The sequence below is a fragment of the Malaclemys terrapin genome, chromosome 1, assembly GCF_027887155.1.
Source record: "Malaclemys terrapin pileata isolate rMalTer1 chromosome 1, rMalTer1.hap1, whole genome shotgun sequence".
Taxonomy (NCBI): Eukaryota; Metazoa; Chordata; order Testudines; family Emydidae; genus Malaclemys; species Malaclemys terrapin.
The window spans coordinates 142,123,079-142,150,096 of NC_071505.1; the positions used below are offsets into that span (position 1 = coordinate 142,123,079).

At 49.9% G+C, this 27,018-nt stretch overlaps 1 protein-coding gene across 2 annotated transcripts; it reads right to left on the minus strand.

The window, feature by feature from the left end:
* Window positions 1–145: 145 nt before the first annotated feature.
* Window positions 146–26,536, minus strand: CLSTN3 (calsyntenin 3). Of its 2 annotated transcripts, XM_054041333.1 has the most exons (19): window positions 26,289–26,536; window positions 23,560–23,682; window positions 22,276–22,471; window positions 20,173–20,381; window positions 19,546–19,695; window positions 16,297–16,482; window positions 15,489–15,758; window positions 14,959–15,071; window positions 14,715–14,877; window positions 13,155–13,211; window positions 12,281–12,438; window positions 11,679–11,827; window positions 10,894–11,120; window positions 9,409–9,579; window positions 8,581–8,726; window positions 8,364–8,499; window positions 6,378–6,595; window positions 4,965–5,145; window positions 769–940 (listed from the first exon to the last, which is right to left on the minus strand). In XM_054041333.1, the coding sequence occupies exons 1-19, from the start codon at window positions 26,359–26,361 to the stop codon at window positions 858–860; spliced, it is 3,009 nt and encodes a 1,002-aa protein (XP_053897308.1). In that variant the 5' UTR covers window positions 26,362–26,536; the 3' UTR covers window positions 769–857. The 2 variants fall into 2 exon arrangements, with proteins under 2 accessions (XP_053897297.1, XP_053897308.1); XM_054041322.1 differs by lacking the exon at window positions 4,965–5,145 and having other exon boundaries at window positions 146–940.
* Between the last annotated feature and the right edge of the window lie 482 nt (window positions 26,537–27,018).

The following is a 27,018-nucleotide window of genomic DNA, read 5'->3' on the forward strand; positions in this document are numbered from 1 at the left end:
TGCCTCTGGTTTTCAGCTACCTCAATGGAGGTTTGGAAAATCATGCCATTTTGCCAGTCAAGAGAGCTTATAGGGCTAACTGCTGCCCTTCAAGCACCCACTCTAGCCCTTGCCTCTCAGAATGAAGAATCCCAGAGGCCTTGAGTCTGTTTCTTTTAAATCCTTTTATTTTAAAATGCACCTCGTTCCCTCCTTCCTTCACTCATTTAGGGTTATTGACAATTTTACAAAGCAACACAAGCTGCAGGGGTTTTTTTTGTTTTTTTTTGTTTTGCATCAGACAAGAATAAACCTCAAATGACAACATTGAAAAAATATACAATATGTATATAATATGTGGGGGCCTGCAGCTGACTCCGTTTGCCCAACCCTTGCTGATGAGTGTTTCCTTCTTCCCTGCTCCTCCTAAGCGTGCCACTCCCTTCAGATGGGTCCCTATACTATCCCATCCTCAGGAGGGGGACCTAATGTTAGGGAGTGTGGGCGAAGAGCCCATGGCCCATCTTGTGTTCCTGGAGCACTATGGGGAAGAAGAGAGGGGTTAAGAGTAGAAAGTGCCCTCCCCCTAGGCACTACTCTCCTAATGAAAATAGCAGAGAAAGAGGAAACAGGCAAGAGAAATTAGGGGGTGGGTGGGAAAAGTGTGTATTTGTATACACCAGGGGAGAGAGAAAAAGGGGAAGAGGGCAGTGAACTGCTCAGGCTGGGGGAATCTATCTGGTTAGCATCCTCGCTTCCCTCCTCCCACAGCACAGGGCTCCTAGTAGCAGCAGGGGCCATCTCTTTTGCCCACGATGCGCTGGTCATCTCCATCATCGCTGCCTGGGGTGTCCGGTGTGTCTGAGTCACTGCTGTCATCATTCTCCTCCTCCTCCTCCACTTCCTCTACAGCTCTGGTCTCCCCACTCTCTGCTGCCCTCTCCTGGCAGCTTTGGTATGACTGGGGAGAAGACAGATTCATAGACTTTTAAGGTCAGAAGGGACCATTATGATCATCTAGTCTGACCTCCTGCACAACGCAGGCCACAGAATCTCACCCACCCACTCCTATAACAAACCCCTAACCTATGCCTGCGTTATTGAAGTCCTCAAATCGTGGTTTAAAGACCTCAAGGTGCAGAGAATCCTCCAGCAAGTGACCCGTGCCCCACGCTGCAGAGGAAGGCGAAAAACCTCCAGGGCCTCTGCCAATCTGCCCTGGAGGAAAATTCCTTCCCGACCCCAAATATGGCGATCAGTTAAACCCTGAGCAAGTGGGCAAGACTCACCAGCCAGCACCCAGGAAAGAATTCTCTGTAGTAACTCAGATCCCACCCCATCTAACATCCCATTACAGACCATGGGGCATATTTACCTGTTAATAATCAAAGAGCCTAATTTTGGCAATTAATTGATATCCCATCATACCATCCCCTCCATAAACTTAACAAGCTTAGTCTTGAAGCCAGATATGTCTTTTGCCTCCACTACGCCCCTTGGAAGGCTGTTCCAGAACTTCACGCCTGTAATGGTTAGAAACCGTCTAATTTCAAGTCTAAACTTCCTAATGTCCAGTTTATATCCATTTGTTCTTGTGTCCACATTGGTACTAAGCTTAAATAATTCCTCTCCCTCCCTGATATTTATCCCTCTGATATATTTATAAAGAGCAATCATATCTTCCCTCAGCCTTCTTTTGGTTAGGCTAAACAAGCCAAGCTCTTTGAGTCTCCTTTCATAAGACAGGTTTTCCATTCCTCGGATCATCCTAGTAGCCCTTCTCTGTAGCTGTTCCAGTTTGAATTCATCCTTAAACATGGGAGACCAGAACTGCACACAATATTCCAGATGAGGTCTCACCAGTGCCTTGTATAACGGTACTAACACCTCCTTATTTTTACTGGAAATAAATCCCAAGACCGCATTAGCTTTTTTAATGGCCATATCACATTGACGGCTCATAGTCATCCGGTGATCAACCAATACTCCGAGGTCCTTCTCCTCTGTTACTTCCAACTGATGTGTCCCCAATTTATAACCAAAATTCTTATTAATCCCTAAATGCATGACCTTGCACTTTTCACTATTAAATTTCATCCTATTATTATTACTCCAGTTTACAAGGTCATCCAGATCTTCCTGTATGATATCCCGGTCCTTCTCTGTATTAGCAATACCTCCTAGCTTTGTGTCATCTGCAAACTTTATTAGCACATTCCCACTTTTTGTGCCAAGATCAGTAATAAAAAGATTAAATAAGATTAGTCCCAAAACTGATCCCTGAGGAACTCCTTCCAGCCTGACAGTTCACCTTTCAGTATGACCCGTTGTAGTCTCCCCTTTAACCAGTTCCTTATCCACCTTTCAGTTTTCATATTGATCCCCATCTTTTCCAATTTAGCTAATAATTCCCTATGTGGAACCATATCAAATGCCTTTCTGAAATCGAGGTAAATTAGATCCACTGCATTTCCTTTGTCTTAAAAAAACCTGTTACCTTCTCAAAGAAGGAGATCAGGTTGGTTTGGCATGATCTATCTTTTGTAAAACCATGTTGTATTTTGACCGAATTACCATTGACCTCAATGTCCTTAACTACTTTCTCCTTCAAACATTTTTCCAAGACCTTGCATACTACAGATGTCAAACTAACAGGCCTATAGTTACTCGGATCACTTTTTTTCCCTTTCTTAAAAATAGGAACTATGTTAGCAATTCTCCAGTCGTACGGTACAACCCCTGAGTTTACTGATTCATTAAAAATTCTTGCTAACGGGTTTGCAATTTCATGTGCCAGTTCCTTTAATATTCTTGGATGAAGATTAATTATTATTTTTCTTATTATTTATATGGCTATAGAAACTTTTACTATTGGTTTTAATTCCCTTTGCAAGGTCCAGCTCTACATGGCTTTTGGCCTCTCTCACTTTATCCCTACATGTTCTAACCTCAATAAGGTAGCTTTCCTTGCTAATCCCTCCTATCTTCCACTCCCTGTAGGCTTTCTGCTTTTTCTTAATCACCTCTCTGAGATGCTTGCTCATCCAGCTTGGTCTACAACTCCTGCCTATGAATTTTTTCCCCTTTCTTGGGATGCAGGCTTCTGTTAGTTTCTGCAACTTTGACTTGAAGTAATTCCAGGCCTCCTCTGCCTTTAGATCCACAAGTTCTTCAATCCAATCCACTTCCCTAACTAATTTTCTTAATTCTTTAAAGTTAGCCCTTTTAAAATAAAAAACTCTAGTCCCAGATCTATTTTTGTTTATCCTTCCATCTAGTTTGAACTGAATTAGCTCATGATCACTCGAACCAAGGTTGTCCCCTACAACCATTTCTTCTATGAGGTCCTCACTACTCACCAAAACCAAATCTAAAATAGCATCCCTTCTTGTTGGTTCTTCAACTACTTGGTGAAGGAATTCATCAGCTATCGCATCCAGGAAAATCTGAGCCCTATTATTATTACTAGCACTTGTCCTCCAGTCTATATCTGGGAAGTTAAAGTCTCCCATGATCACACAATTCCCATTAGTGTTTACTTCATTAAAAAGATTAAAGAGGTCTCCATCCATATCCAAATGGGATCCCGGCGGTCAGTAGCACACCCCAAGCAGTATCTCAGGGGAGGCTCTAGTAGCTTTCTTTCCCAATGTGATTTTTGCCCAGACAGACTCAGTCTTATCTATTCCATCACTTATTTCTTTACAGTCTACCTAGTCATTGATATACAATGCTACTCCACCACCTTTGCCTTTATTTCTGTCTTTCCTAAACAGCACATAGCCTTCAATACCCGTACTCCAGTCATGACTACTATTCCACCCTGTTTCTGTTATCCCTATAATATCTGGTTTCACTTCCTGCACCGGTAGCTCTAGTTCCTCCATTTTGTTACCTAGGCTCCTCGCATTAGTGTACAAACATCTTAATTTTTGCCATTTTGGCTTCACTGACATTCTTTACCCGATTAGGCACAGACATTCTACCGCCAGTATCACCTATTAGACTGGTATCTACACAACCCTTCCTCCTTACGTCCATTCTCATACCCACGGCTGTATCCTTTCTTACTTTGTTTTCTTCCTTCTCAGTGTTAAATTCCGGTGTGGAGATTACCTGGACATCTCCCCCAAATTCCTAGTTTAAAGCTCTCTTAATCAGTTGTGCCAGCCTCCATCCCAGAAGTCTATTTCCCTCCTTACTCGGATGAAGTCCATCCCCAGAGAACAGTCCTCTGTCCATGAATACTTCCCAGTGGCCATACATCCCAAAGCCCTCCTTATAGCACCACTGCCTGAGCCATCTGTTGATTGCCATAATCTTGTCACACCTTTGTTGCCCTTCTCTAGGAACAGGCAGAATCCCACTGAAGATCACCTGAGCCTTGATTTCCTTAATCATCTTCCCCAGCTTGGCATAGTCTCCCTTGATACGTTCCAGCAAGAATCTAGCCATATCATTTGTTCCTACATGAAGGACAATCAGCCGATTCTTTCCCGCTCCCATTAGGATCCTTTTCAGCCTCAGGTCCACATCCCGTATCTTAGCACCTGGCAGACAGCACACCCTTCTGTTCTCCAGATCAGCTCTAGTTACAGGCCTGTCTATTCTTCTCAGTAAGGAGTCCCCAATCACGTAGACCTGCCTTTTCCTGGTAACGATGTGATTCTCCGGTCTATCCCCTGCTTCCTCTGGCTGCAAGTCCTCTTGATTTCTATTGTCCCTTGCAATCCTCCGCAATCCATCCCTTATCCTCCTGGGGCTCATATTTGGAGTTATTTCCATTGACTCTTCCTCTCTTCCTATAGGACTAGCTGCCCTTCTCTTCTTCCTTGCCCTCTCACCTTCAGCGATCACCTGCTGTGCCCCTTCTTCATTTTCCAACTCCACAAACCTGTTCCTGAGCTCTATTTCTCCTTCACTAGCCCGTCTCTTCCTCTGCCTGGTTCTCTTAGTCACATGCTTTCATTGTCCACTTTCCTCACCCAGCAGTCTCCCCTCAGAATTCTTTGGTCCTGTTTCCATCTGCGAGTCTGAGCTTTTTCCTTCAGCCTCCTCATGTCTTTGCTCCATCATCTGCTCAAATCCCCTTCTAAACTCTACCAAAGTTTCCACCTGCATCTCCAATCCTCGGATCTTTTCTTCCATCAGCTCTGTCAGGTGGCACTTCATGCAAACGAAACTCTTTTCAGATACCACCTCCAGGATCATGTACATGCCGCAGCTTCCACATCCAGTCATCCTCCTTGTGTCTTCCACTGCTGCCTCTGTATCGGTCATAGCCTTGCCACCTAAAACCTGTTAGTCCAGGAAACACAAACCAAAACCACCACCACCCCCAGGAAAGAAAAAAAACCACAACAGGCACCAAAACACAACACCACCCCCTCCCTTCACTAGCCTGTCTATTCCTCTGCCTGCCTCTCTTAGTCTCCCCCACTAAAACTTCCCTGTTTACAGCTCTGTTTGCTAGCTCCTGTGCCGCTGCAGCTGTCTATGCCGTTGCCTGACTGGCTGGCTACCTTTATAGGACCCCTAAGCAGAGAAGCCTCACCCCCAATCAGGGCTCAGCTTCTCTCCCAGCACTCTGCCCCTACCAGCCTCCACACATATAAAACTACAAAATACAGTACACAAAATACAAAAACCTTCTCCTCCAACAGAACTCCCACTGAAACTCCCCTGTTTACAGCTCTGTTTGCTGGCTCCTGGGCCGCTGCAGCTGTCTATGGGGGTAAGAGGAGGGCTTAGAGCGGGAGTGGGCAAACTATGGCCCAGGGGCTGCATCCGGCCCTCCAGACATTTTAATCTGGTCCTCGCGCTCCTGCCAGGGATCAGGGTCTGGGGCTTGCCCTGCTCCACACAGCTCCTGGAAGTAGCGGCATGTCCTCTGGCTCCTACATGTAAGGGCAGCCAGGGGCTCCACATGCTGCCCCTGCCCCAAGTGCCTTCGGGAACCGCAGCCAATAGGAGCTGCAGGGGCAGCACCTGCAGATGGGGCAGAGCTGCCTGGCGGCGCCCTCCATGTAGCAGCTGGAGGAGGGGACATGCTGCTGGTTCTGGGAACTTCTTGAGGTTAGTGTTGCCTGGAGCCTGCACCCCGAACCCTCCCATGCCCCAACACCCTGCCTCAGCCCTGATACCTCTCCTGCCATCAGAACCTCTCAGTCCAACCCTCCTGCACCCCCAACCCCTCAGCTCCACCCCAGAGCCTGCACCCCCAGCCAGAGCCTTCACCCGCTCCTGCACCCCAACCCCCAATTTTGTCTGCATTCATGGCCCACCATACAATTTCAATATCCAGATGTGGCCCTTGGGCCAAAAAGTTTGCCCACCCCTGGCTTAAGAGCATCAATTGCCACCTGGAAACCAACCCCACCTTCCTCCTCCCATCTCACCTCCATGGGGTTGACGATAATGGTGAGGGCTGAGTCATCCCAGAACATGTCGCTCTCCTTGCTGCTGGTTCCTGCATGGCCTCCCCCAGCAGCCCCTGGGGCCTTGTGCCCAGCCCCCCGGCGGTGCAGAGAGTGGATGCGCAGGATGCCCAGGATGACCATGAGTGCCAAGAAGCCCACACACACTATGATGATGGTGGTGGCTGCGCTGGGGACCACTGGAGGGGGAGGGATAAGGAAGTTACAAACATCTGACCTGGACAGTCTTGCCTTTAACCTGTAAGGGGCCAGGGATACTTGGGTATTGCTCTATGGCAGCCCCAGCTGCAGGAATCTGCCTCTGCTCCTCACCTGGCCGCATGCCAAGCATGTCCCATCCTCACTGCCTTTATAAGCTCTCAGTACTCTGCCCCCCCCAACCGCCATGGAGTAGCTCCAGTCAGTATCGCACACTTAGGGGTAGCTTCTCTAGGCTGGCTGCACTGCTGTGAGTTTAGCGGAGGAAGGGAGGGGCAAAGGTGGCACTAAGCTGCCTCAGGTCATGCTTCCTGGTGCAAATTGGAGCAGCCTTGCATCAGCCGCAGGGCTGGCTCTGGCTTTTTTGCTGCCCCAGGCAAAAAAGCCTCCTGCTGCCCTCCCTCCCCCCCCCCCCCCCCCGGCGGGGAGCGCGGCAGGAAGGGCGCCGAGCCTGGCCGCGGGCCTGCTGTCTCCGACCGGCCAGAGCGCCGCGGGGAGGGCGGAGAGCCCGGCCGGGGCTCCGTGCTCTCCCCGGCAGCCAGAGCGCCAAGAGGAGGCGGAGAGCCTGACTGGGGCTCCGCTCTCCCCAGCGGCCAGAGAGCCCGGCCGGGGCTCCGCTCTCCCTGGCGGCCAGAGCGCCGGGGGGAGGGCGGCGAGTCAGCTGTGGCTCCGCTCTTCCCGGCGGCCGGAGCGCCGCAGGGAGGGCGGCGAGCCCAGTTGCGGCCCTGTTCTTGGGCCGGAGCGCCGCACCGCGCCGCCCCCCTCCAGGTGCCACCCCAAGCACATGCTTGGTGGGCTGGTGCCTGGAGCCGGCCCTGGTCAGCCGCCCCCTATCCTGCAAGCAGCAGACTTCTAGAAGCCAGGAACCACATACACTCACTCTCCTCCAGGGGCCAGTTAAGTTGGCAAAGTGGCACAAAGCAGCAGAGCGAACCAATGAATCCGGCCACTGCTCTGCTCCCTTCCCTGCTCTTCTCCATCACCTCTGGCAGCAAGAGCCACCACTTCCTTTGCAGCAGCCCCCTCTCTGTCTGGAGCTGCTTCCCTGTATATTTCTACCTGGTTCACTGCCTTCTAATCCCAGTTCTCTTAGATCAGCTTCAGCCTGGCCTTGCTCTTTAAATTTATCTCCTGCTGCTGAGGCATCTCTGGAATTGCATTAATCAGTCCTGTGCAGAGTTTCTATGAGAAATGTAAAATGAAGCAGGGCCAGCCCATGACTCCCGCTTTCTGGAGGAGGATCGCAAAGCACTATTACGTACATCAACCAACCTCATACTGACAGAGGGAACCACTGCACCAAGCATTAAAATGCAGCCACCTCTGGGCTGAGTTCTGGTAGTTGATGAATGACAGAAAGCCAAGAAGAATCTTTTAGGTGATTAAAACTAAGAAGGGAGGAATAGAGGGAGACAGAAATCACCCAGTACTGGGTTTTGCCAGGAGCCCAGGGTTTATTTCCCTGAGTCAGGTTATTGTGAGAGGAGTGACCATGAGGAGCTGTTGCTTCAGATTTACATTTCATCTGAATCACACCTCTTCCCTAGCACCACACCAGAGCCACCCCTACTCTGGGGGAGAGCACCCCCTGCTTTTCAGTCAATCACACCACTCCTTGCAGCATAGTGCTGCCTACTACTGGGGTCAGTCCTGAAATGCCAACAGGGAGTCACTGTAGGTTTCTACACAAATATGCCCCCGGGGGTAATTCTGCGTGTAGGTTGTCACCAAATCATCAGGATTGCATACTGGAGTTGCGATGGACGTTAGCCAGGCTGTGCCCAGATAGTTCTGGTGGTAGGTGGTGACCTTGGTGCATGAATTGCTGGGAGCTGAGGATGTGGTTAGGATGAGCAGCCCGGTTCATATTGTGGAGGACGTTCACCTGTGGAAGAGGAAGAGAGTTAGTCTCTGGATTTAATGAGACCTGGCCTTCACACATACACAGTCATTGATGGCCTTGTACCTCAACAGTAAACTCGTTGCTGGAGTAGCGTCCATTCATCTCGGTGCAGGAAAGGCGGAATTTCCTCTCATAGAGGGCAGCGCCATGGCGGATGCGGTATGAGACCTGGCGGAGGATCTCCTCGTAAACTGCAATGCTCTCCACGCCTGGGGCCAGGGGCAGAGAGAGAGAGAGAGAGAGAGAGAGACAGACATTCAGGTGTGGGGTAAGAGAGCTCCCATTTCGAAATGATCACGGTCCACCTACATAACACTGTTGAGTCTAAAGAAAAGCTGTGCGGGAAGGACAAACCAGGCTCATACCTAAAAGGGAGCAGAGCTAGGTGTGGCTCCCTTGAGGTGTCTGCAACCTCAAAGGGCCCAGGAAATCCCTAGTGGCTGTCATTAATGCCCAGGGAAGGTAAGGAAGGGTCCAGCAGCTAGTCACGTGTCAGGTTCCAACCCTGCCTTAGGAATTGCACCTGCACACAACCAGTGGGATCCACTGCCACCCAGAGGCAGCATGGAAAACATTTCTGGAATGGAGAAGTGCATACCACAGGTGGAGGGAAACAGAGTGCAACTGAATCAAAGGAAAGGAACTCAGATTCCATACTCCAGCACTGTGAGCCTGGGGTAATGCCTCCCTTTCCAGAGCTAGACCCCATCACTCAGGACGCTAAGAACCAAGAGTCCAGGGAATGGATGGACAGGACCAATCCTCCCCTGGTCTCAATCAGTGTGATGAGGCTTCTCCATCTCTAACGTCTGGTAAGCAATTCTCCTGGCTGTGACTGGCAGGAAGTGGAGGAGACAGGAACCAGAAAGTCCTGTCCGGGGGAGAATCTACCTGTGATGGTGAAGTAGGCAGAGGTGTTGATGAGCTCCAGGCCCCGCTGCTGCAGGGATGCTCCATCCAGGATCAGGTATTCCCTCTCCGGGTCCAGGTCATCTCCCACCAGGGAGATCTCGCAGCCATCCAGGTTGTGGACAATCTCATCTGACATTCGTGTGTCTGTCACTAAGAGGCGTAGAGATGGGTAAAGAGATCAAAAAAAGCAAAACCAGTGCTCAAAATGGACAGAGTTTATGATACCCAGTTAATAAGAGACCTTGTCCACAACACATCTGTGCTGCACTATGCCATCATGCCAATGATGTCACTTTCTGTTGGCAGTTCTCACTGTGAGTGATATCTTCGTGTCTGTCATGTTATTTGCTGGTGGGGTTGCCACTTCCTGCTTCTAATGACATTGCTTCTGCTTGTTAAAACAATCACTTCATGTTCTAACAATGAACCACTTTGGGGATTTTTAGTGACAGTACATCTTGCCTGGAATGGTTCTGTTGATACTGCAGTGTTACCAGCTCAGACACATGAGACTTTAAAAAAAAAAAAAGATTCCACATAATGATCTTACAAATGCTGGCATAACTCTTTTAAATATTCCCTTATTCAAAATGGCCACCATCTCTCATTACTTTCAATGCGGCTAAAGCCAACCTATCCTCAGTCAAGTCAGCCATAATTGCATGGGGAAGTGAGGCTGCCCTAGTAAAGTGGCCCCTAATCCCCATTCTTTTAACTGGAACTGAAGCCACGCTGTCCTCAGGGAAGATGGCTGTAGCTCTAGGTAGGTTGGACAGGAAGCTAAGAGCAATGTAGGAAATGTGGGCAGCAGGAGGGAGGCTGAAGGAGAGTGGCAGGAGACTGGGGGGTGCAGGAAGGGAACCTGAAGGGGATGCAGGAGGAGGCTGAGAAGCAAGATAGCATTGTGTGGTGAAGGAGATGGGTGGGGATTCAGGGGAATGTGTGGTGTTAGAGGAGATTAAGGTTGACAGGGACATGTGAGGAGCAGGAGGGAGACTAAAGAGAAGGAGAAGACTGAGGAGAGCTCAGGGAAATAGGGGGTGGCAGAGTTAAAATGTAAGGTGATAGATTCTGGAAAGGGAAAGGGATGTAAAGTGTGGGAGCAGATGGGGAGAGGAGCACAGAGTGAGTATGTAAGCAGGAAACTGGGTGGGGTAGAGGGGAACACAGGGAAAGAAAAGAAAGACAGGGTTATGGGAATACAGAGAACTGTTTCGAGTGACACCACATCCTATTTCTAAGCATGTCACTTCCCATTTTAAGTCTTTCCAATGACACTGTTTCCCATTTCTAAGCAAAATTCTTTTCTGTTTCTGTGTTGGTAGGGACACCACTTCCTGTAACTAAGAGACGTCATTTTCTGTTCTAGTGGCATCATTTCCAATTTCTACGTAACAACACTTCCTATTTTGTGTTCTCATTTCCTGTTTGTGAGTAAGCCCCTTTTCCATGTGCCCCACTCACCCGTGCCATGCCAGCTCTCATCCTTCTTGGCCTTCACCTGGTGAGAGATTGAGCAGGTGACCTGGAGGTCAGGGAACAGGGGGACCCCATCAGGGTTCTCAAAGTCTGATGCAGGACGAGCAAAGTGAGTATTACCACTCAGCAGGATCTGGGGGGCATCAGGTTGCAGCACCACCACGTAGCCTTCCACATCAGGGATGGAGACGCATGATTCTTCACTGAAGCATCTGACAGAGGAAGGGGACAGAGTGTTAGTACCTACACACAGACTTCTGCCAGCCTCATCCTGGAGGGGGTAACTCGTCTTTCCAGTACTGTTGGCGAGGGGTGGATCATCTTGTGACTGCCAGCTTCCCCACAACCTCCTGTGCTCTGCAGAGCGGTATTCTGGGAATTGCATCATTGTATTTAGAGATGGCACTGTGATGTCGTCATCACCACAAGCTCCAACCCAACATGAGGTGGGTATCCGACCAGATGCCAGTGCACAAGTGCCATTGGTGATGGCTCTATATCCATACTATATTTATACTCCCAAAATATACAGGGGCAAGTGTTCACAAACGTTGCTACTTTTTTTCAGGTTTATTCTTGTACATTTTGAGATTATCAACCCCAAATTAAAAGGCAGTGAATTTTAACAATAGAGTCCTGTATGATTGGTGAGCTTAGCGTGAGGTGCTACTTGTCATGAGCTACGAAGGGATACATTGTAGGATATCACTCCAGCAGATTCCCTCCAATTTGCCTGGGGGAGAGGTTCCACCTGGAGTTCCTGCACTCACTTGACAGTGGTGGTGAGCTTGAGCGGCCGGACTCCAGGCGTGGCAAAGCGCAGTGAGTTCATGTAAACCACATGCTGGATTGCATGGTTGAAGGTTTCCACATCATCACCCTCCAGTGTGAGCAGGGACTGTGAGGGATTAACATGAACCTGTGGGGGAAAAGGAAAGAATGGACTGAAGAATCCCGGGTGGATGCTTTGATTTTAGACTAAGGCTAGGTCTATACTACCCGCCTGAATCGGCAGGTAGAAATCGACCTCTCGGGGATCGATTTATCGCGTCCCATTGGGACGCGACAATCGATCCCCAAATCGGCGCTCTTACTCCACCAGCGGAGGTGGTAGTAAGCGCCGCCGACAGAAAGCCACAGAAGTCGATTTTGCTGCTGTCCTCACAACGGGGTAAGTCGGCTGCGATACGTCGAATTCAGCTACGCTATTCACGTAGCTGAATTTGCGTATCTTAAATCGACGCCCCGCTGTAGTGTAGATGTACCCTAAGAGATGTAGAAGAGGAGTTCAGGGAGATTCCTGGGGTGTGGCAGGAGACAGGGATGAAGGGGAGAGTGGTGGAGGTTCATGCAAGCTGGGGAGGGGGCATACCTTCATCCCTTTGCCAAGGCTGTCAAAGTCACTGTAGTCAAGCCCCTCACGGCAGGCGTAGAGGCACTCAATCACCTCCCGGCTCTCCAGGCTGCCGGGGCGCATGGTGAAGCCAGCCAGGTAACCATGGAAGTAGTGGTGAATCAGCAGAGGGTCTCCTAAGGGGAACACAGGAGGAGGAGGAGGATGTGAGAGACAGAGACAGTGTGGGTGGTGGGGGGAAGCAAGAGAGAGAGAGGCAACAGAAATGAAGAGAAGGAAAGTGAGAGTGTGAGGGAGACAGGAATGGGGGAGGTAGAGAGAGACAAAGATGAGCGTGGCATGGGGAAAGACAAAGACAACAAGAAGGAGGGGTTAAGGGAAGGGGGAGAAAGTGTCTGGGAAACCCAGATAGAAGGAAAGACACTAAGGCAGATAAGGGTGGAGAGAGTGAGAGAAGTGTCTGCCAAGACACAGCCCTTGATAGAGATGGTTTCCCCCACCCAGTCTTGTTTTGCTCACTGTGGTTCCATGAGGGCATAAAGAAGGTCAAATTCCCACTAGATAATTTAGGGTGAGGTTGCATTTTCTGCGTCCCCTGCTCTTCATTTCCCCCACTCTCCTCAGTGACCAGCTTCAATGATCAGGAGTGGGGATTATTTTACTTGTCTCCCACAGGATAGACATATTGAGTCTCCCCCAAATAGGCTCCACTGATCCCTGCACCAGTCCTCTCACGCTCCACAGAAATCAATATGCTGCCAAATAACAAGAGTTTTCCTCCCAGAAAAGATGGGGTGGGGGAGGGAGCTGTATGGAACAAACGCCATGCGAGAAGCGGATGAAAGTCATGCGTGGTGAAGAAGGGGGCAATCCTCCTCACTCCAGTCCATACCTTGCGTAGGATCTGTGGAGTTCTCGTTCCCCCTGATTTTCTCTTTGTTTTTTTCCTCTGCAAGAGGAAAACATTCAGATCATTGACTAAGCATCAGCCTTTGGGAGCAGGTGAGTTACAAGGTCAGGAAAAGACGAGAAAGCTGTGTCAGCCAGGGAGGAGGGAGACACCTGGATGGCACACACTGCTCAGCACTAGGCCCTTCAATCGCAAAGGCCTCACATTGCAGAGCAGGGAGGGGACAGTCGGATGGCTGACAGATGTGGAGGTGAATGTATGGAATTTTTTCTGCCTCCCAACAATATTGACTTTATGAACTTAATAAATTGATGTTTCTTATTGATCTTAGCCAGTTTTCACAGGCCACTTAGCTTTTCCATTTGAAAGCTAGATAATTCCAGGGGGAACTCACAGGACAGCTGAACAATTTTTGTGGCTTACACATGGCAAGAGGGTGCTGTGCTATAATAGGATCTCTGACCAAGAGGAGGCATGACCGCAAGAGGGGCTCAGTCCTACTGGGAGCTTCTGCTGTGGAGAAGATAGACAGCAGCTACATTTAGTTGTTTGTAGTCCTGAGGGTTCTGAACAGAGGGACTGGAATATACCTTGCAGGGAAACAGGGAACTGGGGAAAGGAGCCTTTCATCTCCAGGGCGTTTGGCTCCAATCTGACCCCAAGTCTGTAGTGGCCTACAGAGTCTTTTCCTATCTGACACCATTCACAGCCCTCTCACGCTGCCTCCCATTTGGAATGAGCTGTGGTATCTCAGTTCAATTCCTAATGATATAGGAACCCTCATCAGTGAAACCAGCATCACTCTTGGCACTGAGTGGCCTCTTTGTTGGAAGCCTTAGCAGAGGCCAAGAACTGAATGACTACAGAGACTGAACTCCTCTCTGACCCTAGAGGGGATCCATTTGCAGGTGCAGTTATCCACAGGGACATAGGCACCAACTTTCTCCGGCGCCGGTGGGTGCTTGCGCCCCCCATCCCCCGCTCCAACTCCACCCCGCCCCTTCCCCATCCCGCCCCCATTCCAACCCTTCCCCAAAGTCCCTGCCCCAACTCTGCCACCTCCCTGCCCCTATTGGACCCCTTCCCCAAATCCCCGCCCCAGCCCCACCTCTTCCCTGAGCGTGCTGCGTTCCCCCTCGTTCCCTCCCAGCACTTGCCCTGGCGTGCTCAGGGGAGGAGGCGGAGGCAGAGTGGAGGCGGAGGTGAGCTGGGGCAGGGGGGGAGGGGAGCTGCCAGTGAGTGCAGAGCACCCACCAATTTTTCCCCGTGGGTGGTCCAGCCCTGGAGCACCCACAGAGTCAGCGCCTATGCACAGGGATGCTACCTGTACTGCCATTGCCCACTGAGTTGCACCAAGATACTGTTGGGTTGGTCCATTGGGGGGCACCACACTGGTTTTGGTGCTGAGAATGCCTCTTGAGCTGGCCATAGTGCTCTCATTCCATTGGCCACTGCTTGGCATTAGGTAGAACATCTTCTGGACCCTTCTGCCTCCTCTCCAGTCCATCCCTTCATCAGGGCAGTGTTGGGGGGGGCACTCACCAACCCAGCAGGCTCCGATCATGAGGGTAAGTTCCCGCCTTGGGGGATGGATGAGGCCATTGTCATGGATGAGCGCGGGGTCGTAGGACACACCATCCACATAGAGCGTGACGGTGGGGAACTCCAGGTTGAGGGCATAATGGTGCCATTCATCATCACAGACCTGTAACAGGCAGAAGGAGAGATCAGCAAGCGGAGGAAGGGAGAAAGAGAGAGAGACAGAGAAAGCCAGATCCTTCCTCACCTGCTCCAGCTTCCACAGAAATTTGACAGGTCTCGCACTCTCCAGCAAAGGCCAATATAGGAAAGCAATTCGGCAGCCATGCACAGCCAGGGAGTAGTGAGAGTAGCCATCCTCTGCAGAGAGGGAGAGGGGGCATAGAGGGAGATGAAAGATCAAAGAAAGTTCCACAAAGCACTATCCTGGGACCCTTAGAGAGCTGGGTTAGCCTGAGCAACTGGGCTGAGATCCCACCCACTCATCACACAGGACATGAGCCTTGCACTCAGAGTAGTGCAGAAGAAACCATTCCACCCCCCTCTCCCTTGCAATATGGTCAGGGTATCTCCTGGGGATGGCTGCTCCCAGAACTTACAATGGAGCCCCGCCTGGCTGGGGAAGGGGGCAGGGAGAGAATCCCACCATGATGGAATGGTCCATTCTAGTCTGGAGCTAGGAAGAGATTCCTATTTGGAAGGAGAGTCTATTCTGATGGGTTCATGGTGGGGAGTATCAGTCTCACAGAAAGAGGGTCTATCTCCAGGGTGTCTCACCACTCTGCACCGTACTGCAGATCACAGTCTCCTCCTCCTTCTTGCCCTTCCCAGGCACCACAGCATGTTTCATCCACAGTGACAGGGTGAAGTGGTCACTGAGCCCCTCATGAGCACCCATCCCACTGCCCACAGGCACCTGGGCCACCTGGCTGCCATTGAACCAGTAGATGAGGCTGCTGTCCTGGCTGTAATGCACTGAGAGCCGTGCCGTCCAGTTGGCAAGGGGGCTGGGCATAGGCAGCAGGTCAACCTCACCTGAGGCAGCACCTACCGAAGGAAGGACGGAGATAGAGACAGACGTCAAGACAGAGACCGACTCACAGGGATGGGGAGCAGAAGGGGCTGGGTGGAGTATGACATGGGGATGGGAAGGTGCAGTGGGTCTCTGAGGATGCAGAGAGGTTCCTGGCAGTTCCCCTCAGGACAGTGGGAGATATCAGGAGAAGGACAGGGAGAGCTGCCTATGGCTCCTTTGGTGGAAAGAATGCAGGAATTTTTCCAGTGGCTCCCCTCAGTGCTGAGGGACGGGTCCATGACTCCACGCAAGGCAGGGGCTGCAGGAAGGTGTAGGGGGTCCCCTCCCCTTGGTGTGTGGGTAGTGTCTCATGACCCCTCTCAGTGCTGGGGGTGGCCAGGTATTCCCCAGGCTCTACTTGGTGCAGGAGTTGGAAGGGCTGCATCCCTTTGGCTCCCCTTGGTGTGGGGGATGTCACTGTGGCTCCCCATGCAGAGGGGTGAAGGAGGGTAATCCCCCTCCCTCCGCCCACCACTCCCTGGCTCCACTTGGGGAAGGAGGAATGCACACCGCAGAGTTTGCGCAGCGACTTCTCCGAGTAGTTGTCACGGTCACATCCCTTGGCCACGTGGTTTGTCTGCAGCTCCACTGTAGCTTGGATGTTCCACAGCGGCTCATCGCATGTCTCCAGGTGGATGCTGGGAAACAGTGCCAGACTACCTGCACCTGGCGTGTACTCAATCCGCTTATTCCAGCCTATCGGAGGAGAGAGAGAGAGAGGAGTTAGGGCCCTGCCCTGAGGCTTTCCCAGGTCAGGGCAGCTGACACAGACCCTCCACTTCTACTGATTTTCCCTGAAATGACAGATTTTTGGCCCTTTCCACATTGAAAAATTAACCCATCCAGTGGGGGTCAGCACAGGGGGAGATTTCATAGGAGACTAGAGAGTGGGTTTTGTGTGTTTATAGCCCTGGTACTGACAGAGACCCTTGGATTTTTGACATCTCTCAGCCCGATTTTCAGAGGTGCTGAATCCCCCCCCCTGCTCCTACTGACTTCAGCTGGACCTGTGTGTGTTCAGCACTTCTGAAAGGCCCAAATTGTCTCAAATTGAGGCACCCAAAATCAGTGGTCACTTAAATACAGTACTCATAATAAACACACATAAAAACTACATTAAGGTTGCAAAGCCAAGCGCTCACAAATTAGGATATGCCAGAAATTCTGCCTCCTTGTGCACATGCATTATGGCACAATCTTAAGTGACATGATCACATACTGCTCCACAGGACCCATTTCATTCAGTGCACAGTACGGAGGGGGCTCTTTAAATAAGCAGCTATTCAATACTTTCTTTGCTCCCTGTAATTTAATATCTGCCCCCAAATATCTGTAATTTACTGCACACTATTCAAACCCTGCTCTGAAGGCAGAATTAATTTTCTCATGGACTTTACCATGACATTCATCACTACAGTATCTGAACACTTCACAAGCATCAATGACTTTATTTTCACAACACCCCTGTGAAACAAGGGGATGGTATTATCCACATTTTACAGCTGGGTGACTGAGGCAGAGAGAGATTAAGGGCAAAAGTGAGCACTCATTTTGGGTGCCCAATTTGAAACACCCAGGATCTTATTTTTCAGAGTACTTAGCATTATATAGAAATTTATATGTTCAGAGCACAGTTCCCATTAACTTTAGTTGCAGCTGTGAGTACTCAGCACTTCTGCAAATCAGACCCAGGGTCTCAAGTCAGACCCCAAAAAAACACAATTAGTGACCACCTGTGAAAAGACTGTTTAGCAAAGCTTTTGATACGGTCTCCCACAGTATTATTTCCAGCAAGTTAAAAAAGTATGGATTGGATGAATGGACTATAAGATGGATAGAAAGCTGGCTAGATCATTGGGCTCAACAGGTAGTGATCAACAGCTCAATGTCTAGTTGGCAGCCAGTATCAAGCGTAGTGCCCCAGTTTTGTTCGACAGCTTCATTAATGATCTGGATGATGAGATGGATTGCACCCTCAACAAGTTCGCAGATGACACTAAGCTGAGGGGAGAGGTACATATGCTGGAGGGTAGGGATAGGGTCCTCAGTGACCTAGACAAATTGGAGGATTGGGCCAAAAGAAATCTGATGAGGTTCAACGAGGACAAGTGCAGAGACCTGCACTTAGGTCGTAAGAATCCTGTGCACTGCTACAGGCTGGGGACTGATTGGCTAAGCGGCAGTTCTGCAGAAAAGGATCTGGGGATTACAGTGGACGAGAAGCTGGATATGAGTCAGCAGTGTGCCCTTGTTGCCAAGAAGGCTAACGGCATATTGGGCTGCATTAGTAGGAGCGTTGCCAGCAGATCGAGGGACGTAATTATTCCCCTCTGTTTAGTACTGGTGAGGCCACATCTGGAGTACTGCGTCCAGTTTTGAGCCCCCCACAACAGAAAGGATGTAGACACATTGGAGAGAGTCCAGCGGAAGGCAACAAAAATGATTAGGGGGGCTGGGGCACATGACTTATGAGGAGAGGCTGAGGGAACTGGGCTTATTAATCTGCAGAAGAGAAGAGAGAGGGGGGATTTGATAGCAGCCTTCAACTACCTGAATGGGGGGTTCCAAAGGGGATGGAGCCTGGCTGTTCTCAATGGTGGCAGATGACAGAACAAGAAGCAATGGTTTCAAGTTGCAGTGGGGGAGGTCTAGGTTGGATATTAGGAAAAATTATTTCACTAGGAGGATGGTGAAGCACACTGGAATAGGTTACCTAGGGAGGTGGTGGAATCTCCCTCCTTAGAGGTTTTTAAGGCCCGACTTGACAAAGCCCTGGCTGGGATGATTTAGTTGGTGTTGGTCCTGCTTTGAGCAGGGGGTTGGACTGGATGATGTCCTGAGGTCTCTTCCAACCCTAATCTTCTATGATTCTATTAAGTCATTTGCCCAGTATCACATAGGCATTTTGTGGCAGAGGCAGGGATAGAATCTAATTCTTCAGGGCAGCCTTAACCATCCTTTCTCTTCCTACAACTCCCTGCTTCCTTCAGTACATGCCTTCCAATTTCTGCAACAAATGAGGCAAGGATCCTACAGACAACAGCCCCCTTCCCTATACAACCCTGATTTATCTCAGAGCATGGTCCATTCTGTGTTCTGAATGAGGCAGGGGTTCTGTAGGGAAAAAAAAGTATGTGATCACACAATTACAGACTATTCTAATGCATATATACAAGGCAACTGAATTAAAGTTGCAAAAGCAACCTTAATACTGTCAATTCCTAACTTTTGAATGAGACTTTGCAGACAATGTTCTTTTAACATCGTTTTTATGTAATTTCCGAGATTTAAAAAAAAAGAAAACTGAATAGACAAAAATTCCATCTTGTGGAATTATATTGACACCCTCATGATTCCTCAGCAGGATTGGAAACTTTAGATCCAACACAAGGACCCTTGCCACTTGGGCTAACGAAGTAACTGAGAGCAATAGTAGGTTGTTATCCTCTGTGTGGACCAGAGGTAGAGGAGGGTGGGACACTCTGCCAGTGGGTTTCACAGATATTTGCTGACAGCTGAGGAATGGTGAGACTCTGAGATCTTGGATTCTGTTCCAGGCTCTGGAGGAGAGGGTTTGGGGAGACGAGAGAAGGGTGAAAGGGGAAGGTATAAAGGAAGTGTTAGGGTATGAGAAGGAAGGGGATAGGGTGACCGAGTAGGATTATGGTGGGATGGGTGGGGTAGCTGGGCCATGATGGGAGGGGCTAGCAGTGAGAAGGAGGTCATGGTAAGAGCTGAGTGGGAGAGGAGGCTTCATACCCTGCCAGCTGGGTTTGCAAGTGGGCTTCACTTGGATCTCCACTTCAGCATCATCAGATGCCCGCTTCTTGCCACAATCGTAGGCTGTGACTGTGAACTTGTATAGGTGCTCTCCACTGTATTGCAGCTTCTCTGTGTTCTCAATGTTCCCTGGCAGAGAGAGACACAGGGATTAGGGGAGCAGAAAGACTGAGACAGACAGAGAGAGAATGAAAGAAAGACAAGAGTCAAGAGACAGGAAAAGAGAAAAAGGGAGAGGAAGACAGAGTGAGAAGGAAAGAGAAATGTACATTTAGCAGAGCATTGCTCTGTTTTCCCACTCACAATGCATAAGGAGAGTCTCATTCTAAAATAAGGTTTATTGTTGATTCATCACAATAACAAACGAGGCAGAATCAAAAAGTTAAGTCCTCATGCAATGTCATTTTGTGTTGCTCTGTAATATGCTGAAACACTTCTGAACACAAAAGGGCTGCTGTCTCTTCTCCAAGGCAGATGGCTGAGGAATGCAAGGAAAGCTAAAAGGATCACACAGCACACATACATGGAGGAATGGACCAGGCAGAGATGGCAGGGGGCACATGGAGTGAACTGTGGTCTCAGAGGTATACGGAGGCAGGTTCTCACCATCATTGTCAATCAGGAAGGGGATGTTGGGGGTGAGAATCTCATAGTAGCAAATCTGGCTGTACTGGGGGGAGCAGTCTCCATCAATGGCCTCCACCCGCAGGATGCGGTCATAGAGTTTCCCCTCGGTCACTGCCACACGGTATAACTTCTCCACAAAGACCGGAGCAAACTCATTCACGTCATTCACCCGCACGTGCACGGTGGCCCTGATGGAGACAGAGATGAATAAGCAGCTGGTTGACGAGGCAGTGATAGAGGAAGCAAGAGACCAGGTTAGGGAATGAAACCTAGGTCTTCTGCAAGACAGACCAAGGCACTGATCCCTAGCGGGTGCCAACCTCATCCCAGCCCTCAAAGAATTAAAGTCCAGGACAGAGAATGAGATTTGGGTCCCCACACAGCAGCACTGACCTCTAGGGGGCTCTGGGCCAGCCTCTCTCACGAGAGACAGACTGGGATGGAAATTGGCTGAAACTATAGTAAAGAACAGAATTGTCAGACACATAGATTAACACAATTTGTTGGGGAAGAGTCAACACAGCTTTTGTAAAGGGAAATCATGCCTCACCAATCTATTAGAATTCTTTGAGAAGGTCAACAAACATGTGGACAAGGGTGATTCAGTGGATACAATGCACTTGGACTTTCAGAAAGTCTTTAACTAGGTCCCTCACCAAAGGCTCTTAAGCAAAGTAAGTTGTCATGGGATAAGAGGGAAGGTCCTTTCATGGATCAATAACTGGTTAAAAGACAGGAAACAAAGGGTAGGAATAAAGGGTCAGTTTTCACAGTGGAGAGAGGTAAGTAGCAGCATCCCCCAAGGATTTGTAATGGGACCAGTGCTATTCAACATATTCATAAATTATCTGGAAAAGGGGTGAAGAGTGAGCTGGCAAAATGATGGGGTCTAAATTAACACTCAAGAAAGAGATCTTGGATGCATTGTGGATAGTTCTCTGAAAACATTCGCTCAATGTGCAGCAGCAGTCAAAAAAGCTAACAAAATGTTAGGAACCATTAGGAAAGGGGTAGATAATAAGACAGAAAATATCATAATGCCTCTATATAAATCCATGGTACGCCCACATCTTGAGTAGTGTGTGCAGTTCTGGTCACCCCATCTCAAAAGATATATTAGAATTGGAAAAAGTGCAGAAAAGGGCAACAAAAATTATTAGGGGTATGGAACAGTTTCCATACGAGGAGAGATTAAAGTAACTGGAACTATTCAGCTTGGAAAAGAGATGAATAAAGGGGGATATGATAAAGATCTATAAAATCCTGAATGGTGTTGATAAAGTGATTAAGGAAATATTATTTGCTCCTTCACATAATGCAAGAATCAGGGGTCACTCAATGAAATTAATAGGCAGCAGGTTTAAAACTAACACAAGAGAGTACTTCTTCATACAATGTGCAGTCAACCTGTGGAACTCGTTGCCAGGGGATGTTGTTAAGGCTAAAACTATAATGGAGTTCAAAAAAGAATTAGATAAGTAGAGGATAGGTCCATCAATGGCTATTAGCCAAGATGGTCATGGATGCAACCCCATGCTCTGGGTATCCCTAAAGCTCTGACTGCCAGAAGCTGGGACTGGATGACAAGGGATGGATCACTTGATAAATTTGCCCTGTTTTGTTCATTCCCTCTGCAGCATCTAGCACCGGCCACTGTTGGAAGACAGGTCCTGGGCCTAGATGGACCATTCATCTGACCCTGTATGGCCATTCTTATGTTCTTAGTAATGGACCCTGGGGTTCCTGCCTATACAGCAGCACAAAGCACTGACCCCTAGGACACAGCTCTCAGACATCTCTCATTTCAAAGGTGTCACTCATTTTAGCCCCATAGTTACTGACAGTCCACACACACTTGGTTTCCCCTCATTTTTAATATTGGAAATGATTGACATAAAAAATGCAGACTGGTGAACTGGAGGCTCTAGAAAGAGTTCTTCGCACTGGAGGAAAGAATCCCACAGCAATTTGTGTCCCCGCCCCCCTCATATTGGATCTCTGTGACACACTGAATGCCCCATTTGGGCTTTGGCAGGTTAAGAGGTAGGCTCCAGCCACCACAGCCACCCACTCCTGCCTCACTTGTGGGATTTCTTGGTGTTGGTCCCATCAGGTCCCTCTCCACAGTCGTATGCTTGGATGGTGAAGGTGTGCTCCTTGTGCGCTTCGCAGTCCATCGGCTCCTTGGCTCGGATCAGCCCCTCACCCGTGGCCTTGTCCAGGATCACAGCTTCAAAGGGCACCCCTGCCCCATGGATCCGAAAGCCGCAGATCTCACCTGGTGCCCCCCAGAGCAGGGGAGGAGAGGGGGAGAGACAGAAAGGGAAAGAGGAACAGGCCAATGAGGACAGCAGGGAGTTGCCTTCCCCTGCCATCCAGTCCTTGCCCATCCACACCACTCCTCACCATCTCTCTGCAACTTGTCCCTCTTCCAAACTTGTCAGCTTGGAAGAGAGATGACTAAGGGGGAGTATGATAGATGTCTATAAAATCTTGACTGGTGTGGAGAAAGTAAATAAGGAAGTGTTATTTACTCCTTCTCATAACACAAGAACTAGGGGTCACCAAATGAAATTAACAGCAGCAAGTTTAAAACAAACAAAAGGAAGTATTTTTTTCATACAACGCACAATCAGACTGTGGAACTCTTTGCTAGAGGATGTTGTGAAGGCCAAGACTATAACAGGATTCAAAAAAGAACGAGAAGTTCATGGAGCATAGGTCCATCAATGGCTATTAGCCAAGATGTGCTGGGATGGTGTCCCTAGCCTCTGTTTGCCAGAAGCTGGGAATGGCGACAGGCAATGGATCACTTGATGATTACCTGTTCTGTTCATTCCCTCTGGGGCATCTGGCATTGTCCATTGTTGGAAGACAGAATACTAGGCTAGATGGACCTTTCGGCTGACCCAGTATGGCCATTCTTATGTTCCCTGTCCCGCCCCACTTCCCCTCCCACCATTTCAACGTGTGAACACCCTCTTTCCTTTCTTCCTCACCCATTCCCTTCTCACGCTCCCATCTTTATCTCCCTGGGTGTGGATTCATGCTTATCTCCTGGCTTCTTTATGCCAGCTCTGGCACCCATTACCAGGGTAGATCATCCTCTGCAGAAGCCCCCAGTGCAGGGCATTCCTAGAGGAAGCAGGAGCCTTGACCAGGGTGTTCCTGGCTTTAAGAAAGGCTCCCAGGACCACTGGCAACTGGTGCATGTTAGGGCAGCCCATACGCTGTTCTAACCTGTACTGGGGCCCTTGCCAGAGGTGTTGTAAAGCAATCAGTCTCTGTGCTGAGCGACAATCCAATCCTCTCTCTCTTTCTGGTTCTGTCCTCCCCATCTCTCCTCCAACCCTGTTACCCAGGTACCTGCATAGCGCAGTGGTGCATCCTTGTCCAGAGCAAATAGCGGTGGGTTGAGCAGGACTGTGTTATCATTCTCCATGACGATGCCCTGGTATTCAGACTCAATCCAGGGTTTGTGCTTGTTTGCTGAGGGGGTTTGGGGGTACAGGAATGGGAGGACATGAATGAGTTAGACACAATTATAGAGCTAATGGCCCCCCAGATGCAGGCTGGGGGCACCACGCTCAACCCTGAAATAAAGGAGGCCCCAAGTAGACTGATAAGGGGCAGGGAAGGATAGTCCCTCTCTATGTGGCTCTGGAGAACTTCCACTGAGAATACTGTGCTCTGTCCTGGGGCCCTCATTCCTAGGAGGGATCTCAGACAAGAACCACAGCAACTCTCCAGAGGCTGGAGGAGTCAAGTTCTGAGGAGAGATTCAATTAACTAAATCCCACCCTGCCCCCGGCTTAATAAAGTCACTATTAAAGGACAGAGCCACCCTTAGGGTCTCCATGGGGAATATTCCCGAGGAGCAACCTGACCACTTCTGCCCCACCCCTTTATGGGGCCAGGGTTTGAAGGGCTCCAGAATAGCTATTCTGTGCTGCTCTCTCCATACATATGTCCCATTTCCTGAGTCCCTTTCTCCTTCATCCCTGGCTCCATGGCATGTCCCATATTCCCTTGGCCCCTCCTTGTTGCCCGGAGTGCTAATCTCGTTGGCTGGAGCCTGGCCAGACTCAGCTCCGAGACAGCAGCCGGCAGGAGGCTCTGAAAAATGTCACAGGCCCAGAAATAGCAAATTAATCTTTATCACACAAGCTCCGGGGCAGGGAAAGAGAGAAAGGAGGAGGAAGGGAGTGAGAGGGAGAAGGAAAATCATTACAAATGAACACCGCCTCTCCACTATCCAATCCCTGCTGAATGGGTCTTGGGGATTATAGTGCAATGGCCTAGTTTCAACCCCCATCTCCCAGCTAATCCTACCCCATCCAGGGAAACAAGGATACAGTCACACCCAAACAATGCTCTGACCACACAGCATGGTCTCAGAGAGGTTGGGGGAAAGGATATGCCACTCTGCCCTATCACCTTAAGGGCACCATTTCTAATATAGGGGTCCTTTCCTTCAGCAGAGCTCTGCCTTGCACCATGTTGGGGCATTGGGATCAGTACTGACTCAGAGTGACCCCTATAAGAGTCAGCCACTAATTTCCACAGATCAGAATTGAGGTGCCTTGGCAGAACTGTGAGTAGAGAGTCCAGGACTCAGGCAGCAAGCGGGGCTCCAGATCAGCACTAAGATGCATCAAAAGGGGACATCCAGTCTGCGTAGCAGGAAAGGCTGTGAGTTAGGATTTATATCTCACCATACTGATTAATGCAGCATTATGCTGAAATCCAGAGAAACAATCATTGTCCCTTTATTCTCATCAGTATGCAACTGGGACCCCCTTCTGTGTGCAATTCCACACCTCCCCATACCCTCCCACAGAAAAGCCCCCATCCCGTTCCACTCTGAGCAAGGTTCTGGTTTATAAACAGGTACACCCTGTTGCTGGGGCAACAAGCTGATGGTGGAGGGATAAATCTTGACTGCATCCTTCCGTCAATTGGAAGGCACCAGGATGATTTCTTGGGAGGGAAGTCTCCAGGAATCATGGGAAGGTTTGGGGGCAGAGGAAGGCTCTTGCCACCTTCAAGAAGATCCCATAGGAGGTAAAGACACTTGTTAGAGGTGGATGGATGCTTTGGACGGTACAGTTCACAGGGAAAATGGAGGACACATAGCCCAAGGGGGCTCTGATTCATGATTGCGCCCCTAGGTGCTACTGCAGTACAAATAATAATAATAAGGGGGTTACCCCCTCCAAAACCGATACACACACAGCTCTGCACCCAGGAACCAGAACCAGCTCTGCATCTTCCAATGGGGAGCGATGGGGTCTAGAACTCCCCATTCCTAGGCATCCCTTCTGCCCCCTTGTATGCCACTCTGCCCTATTAAGTTATTCTTATTTTTTCTCTCTCCTCATCTGTGCCTACAGCCATAGATCTCGTACCTTCTCTCTCTGTATGTCTTTTTGGACAACATCTGTGCTCAGAATGTATGAGTTATAGGGTTGGTTTCCCCATATTTAGCACAAAAAATACTCTCACTCTTATATGCAACGCCCATAGGTTACATATTTCCATGTAAGTTAATCATATAGACAGATGCTGGAGAAACAAATCTAGGATCAAAGGATGGAGATAGAGGCATGTTGTGTGGTGCTGGATAGCTCAATTATTTTACATGTTATATTTCAACAGACAGAAACAAAAGGCAAGGTACATTCAACCAGAGAGCTGAAATAAAGGAAGGATATGTAGGAAGAGAAAGAATTGAAGAACTAAACTCGGAGGAAGGAAGAACTAGGCGACCTGAGAGCATGAGAAAGAGCTGGAAAGAGCTAGGGAGACAGAGAGGGAAAGTAGGTAACAGAACTAGAGTGACAATGTGAGCAGGAACCTGGAGGGATGAACAGAGAGAACCAGGGATCCTGCAGAGCGCCCAGCACCAAGCTGAGAGCTGGAGACACTGCCACGCCAGGAGATGGATCAGATGAGCTGATCGCAGCTGCGTGTCATCTCTTGACATGACTGGAAAGCAGATGGCTCCCGACCGCTGCGTTCCAGCCCACAATCCGGAGGGACCCCACCTGGCCCTGGGGGGGCTCCCACCTGGCCCTGGGGGGGCTCCCACTCACCTTTGTTGCAGAAACTGCCGAGGAGCAAGGCACATAGGAAGAAGAGGGAGGCGAGGGGCCGCGGGCAGCCCATCCTGGAAGTCGGCTCCCACCTGCTCCGGGGTGATGTGCAGCCGCCCCTCCGCGCTCTCACTCCTCTCAAGCTTCCGTGGGGCGGAGGGCCGGACGCCGAGCCGCAGAGCTCGGAACAGATGGCTGGCTAGATTCGCAGCTCCTCGGAGCGCGGAGGGATAGAGCGAGCTCGCACTTCTCAGCTCCCTACCCCAGCCCAGCCCCTCTACTGCAGCATGATGTCAGCAGAGCCCAGAACTGATTGATGGGCGCCAGCAGCCAATGCGATGGGCGCGGGAGCCAGGTGCTGGGGGGGGGGGGAGGGACCAATGATGGGGAGGCGAGGCACAGGGGTGGGAGCCAATCTTTTCCTCCTCGCTGCAAGCTCGAGGAGGCTGGGGGAGCAGTGCCTGGGAGTGAGGGGCAGAGGTGCTGGAATTAGGGGTGCTGTCGCACACCTCCTGGCTTGAAGCGGTTTCCATCCTATACAGAGTTACAGTTTGGTTCAATGGCTCTCAGCACCCCCACTACACAAATTGTTCCAGAGCCCCTGGTAGTGCGGCGGGGGGGGGCTGGATTGAAATAGCAGGGGTGCTGTCGGGTAGTGCTGAGAGGCAGTGGTAGAGCTTCAGTGAGCTGTGTGTGAAGGGTGGGGGGCTGGGAGGGGTCACAATAGTGG

Excerpts from the sequence above, each read along its gene's own strand:
- CLSTN3 (XM_054041333.1), bottom strand. The coding sequence starts at position 26,361 with ATGGGCTGCCCGCGGCCCCTCGCCTCCCTCTTCTTCCTATGTGCCTTG. Across the intron at positions 20,382-22,275 it reads AACACCAAGAAATCCCACAA|GGCCACCGTGCACGTGCGGG; the intron begins GTGAGGCAGGAG and ends TGTCTCCATCAG. Across the intron at positions 6,596-8,363 it reads TAACGTCCATCGCAACTCCA|TGGTCCCCAGCGCAGCCACC; the intron begins GTATGCAATCCT and ends CTCCCCCTCCAG.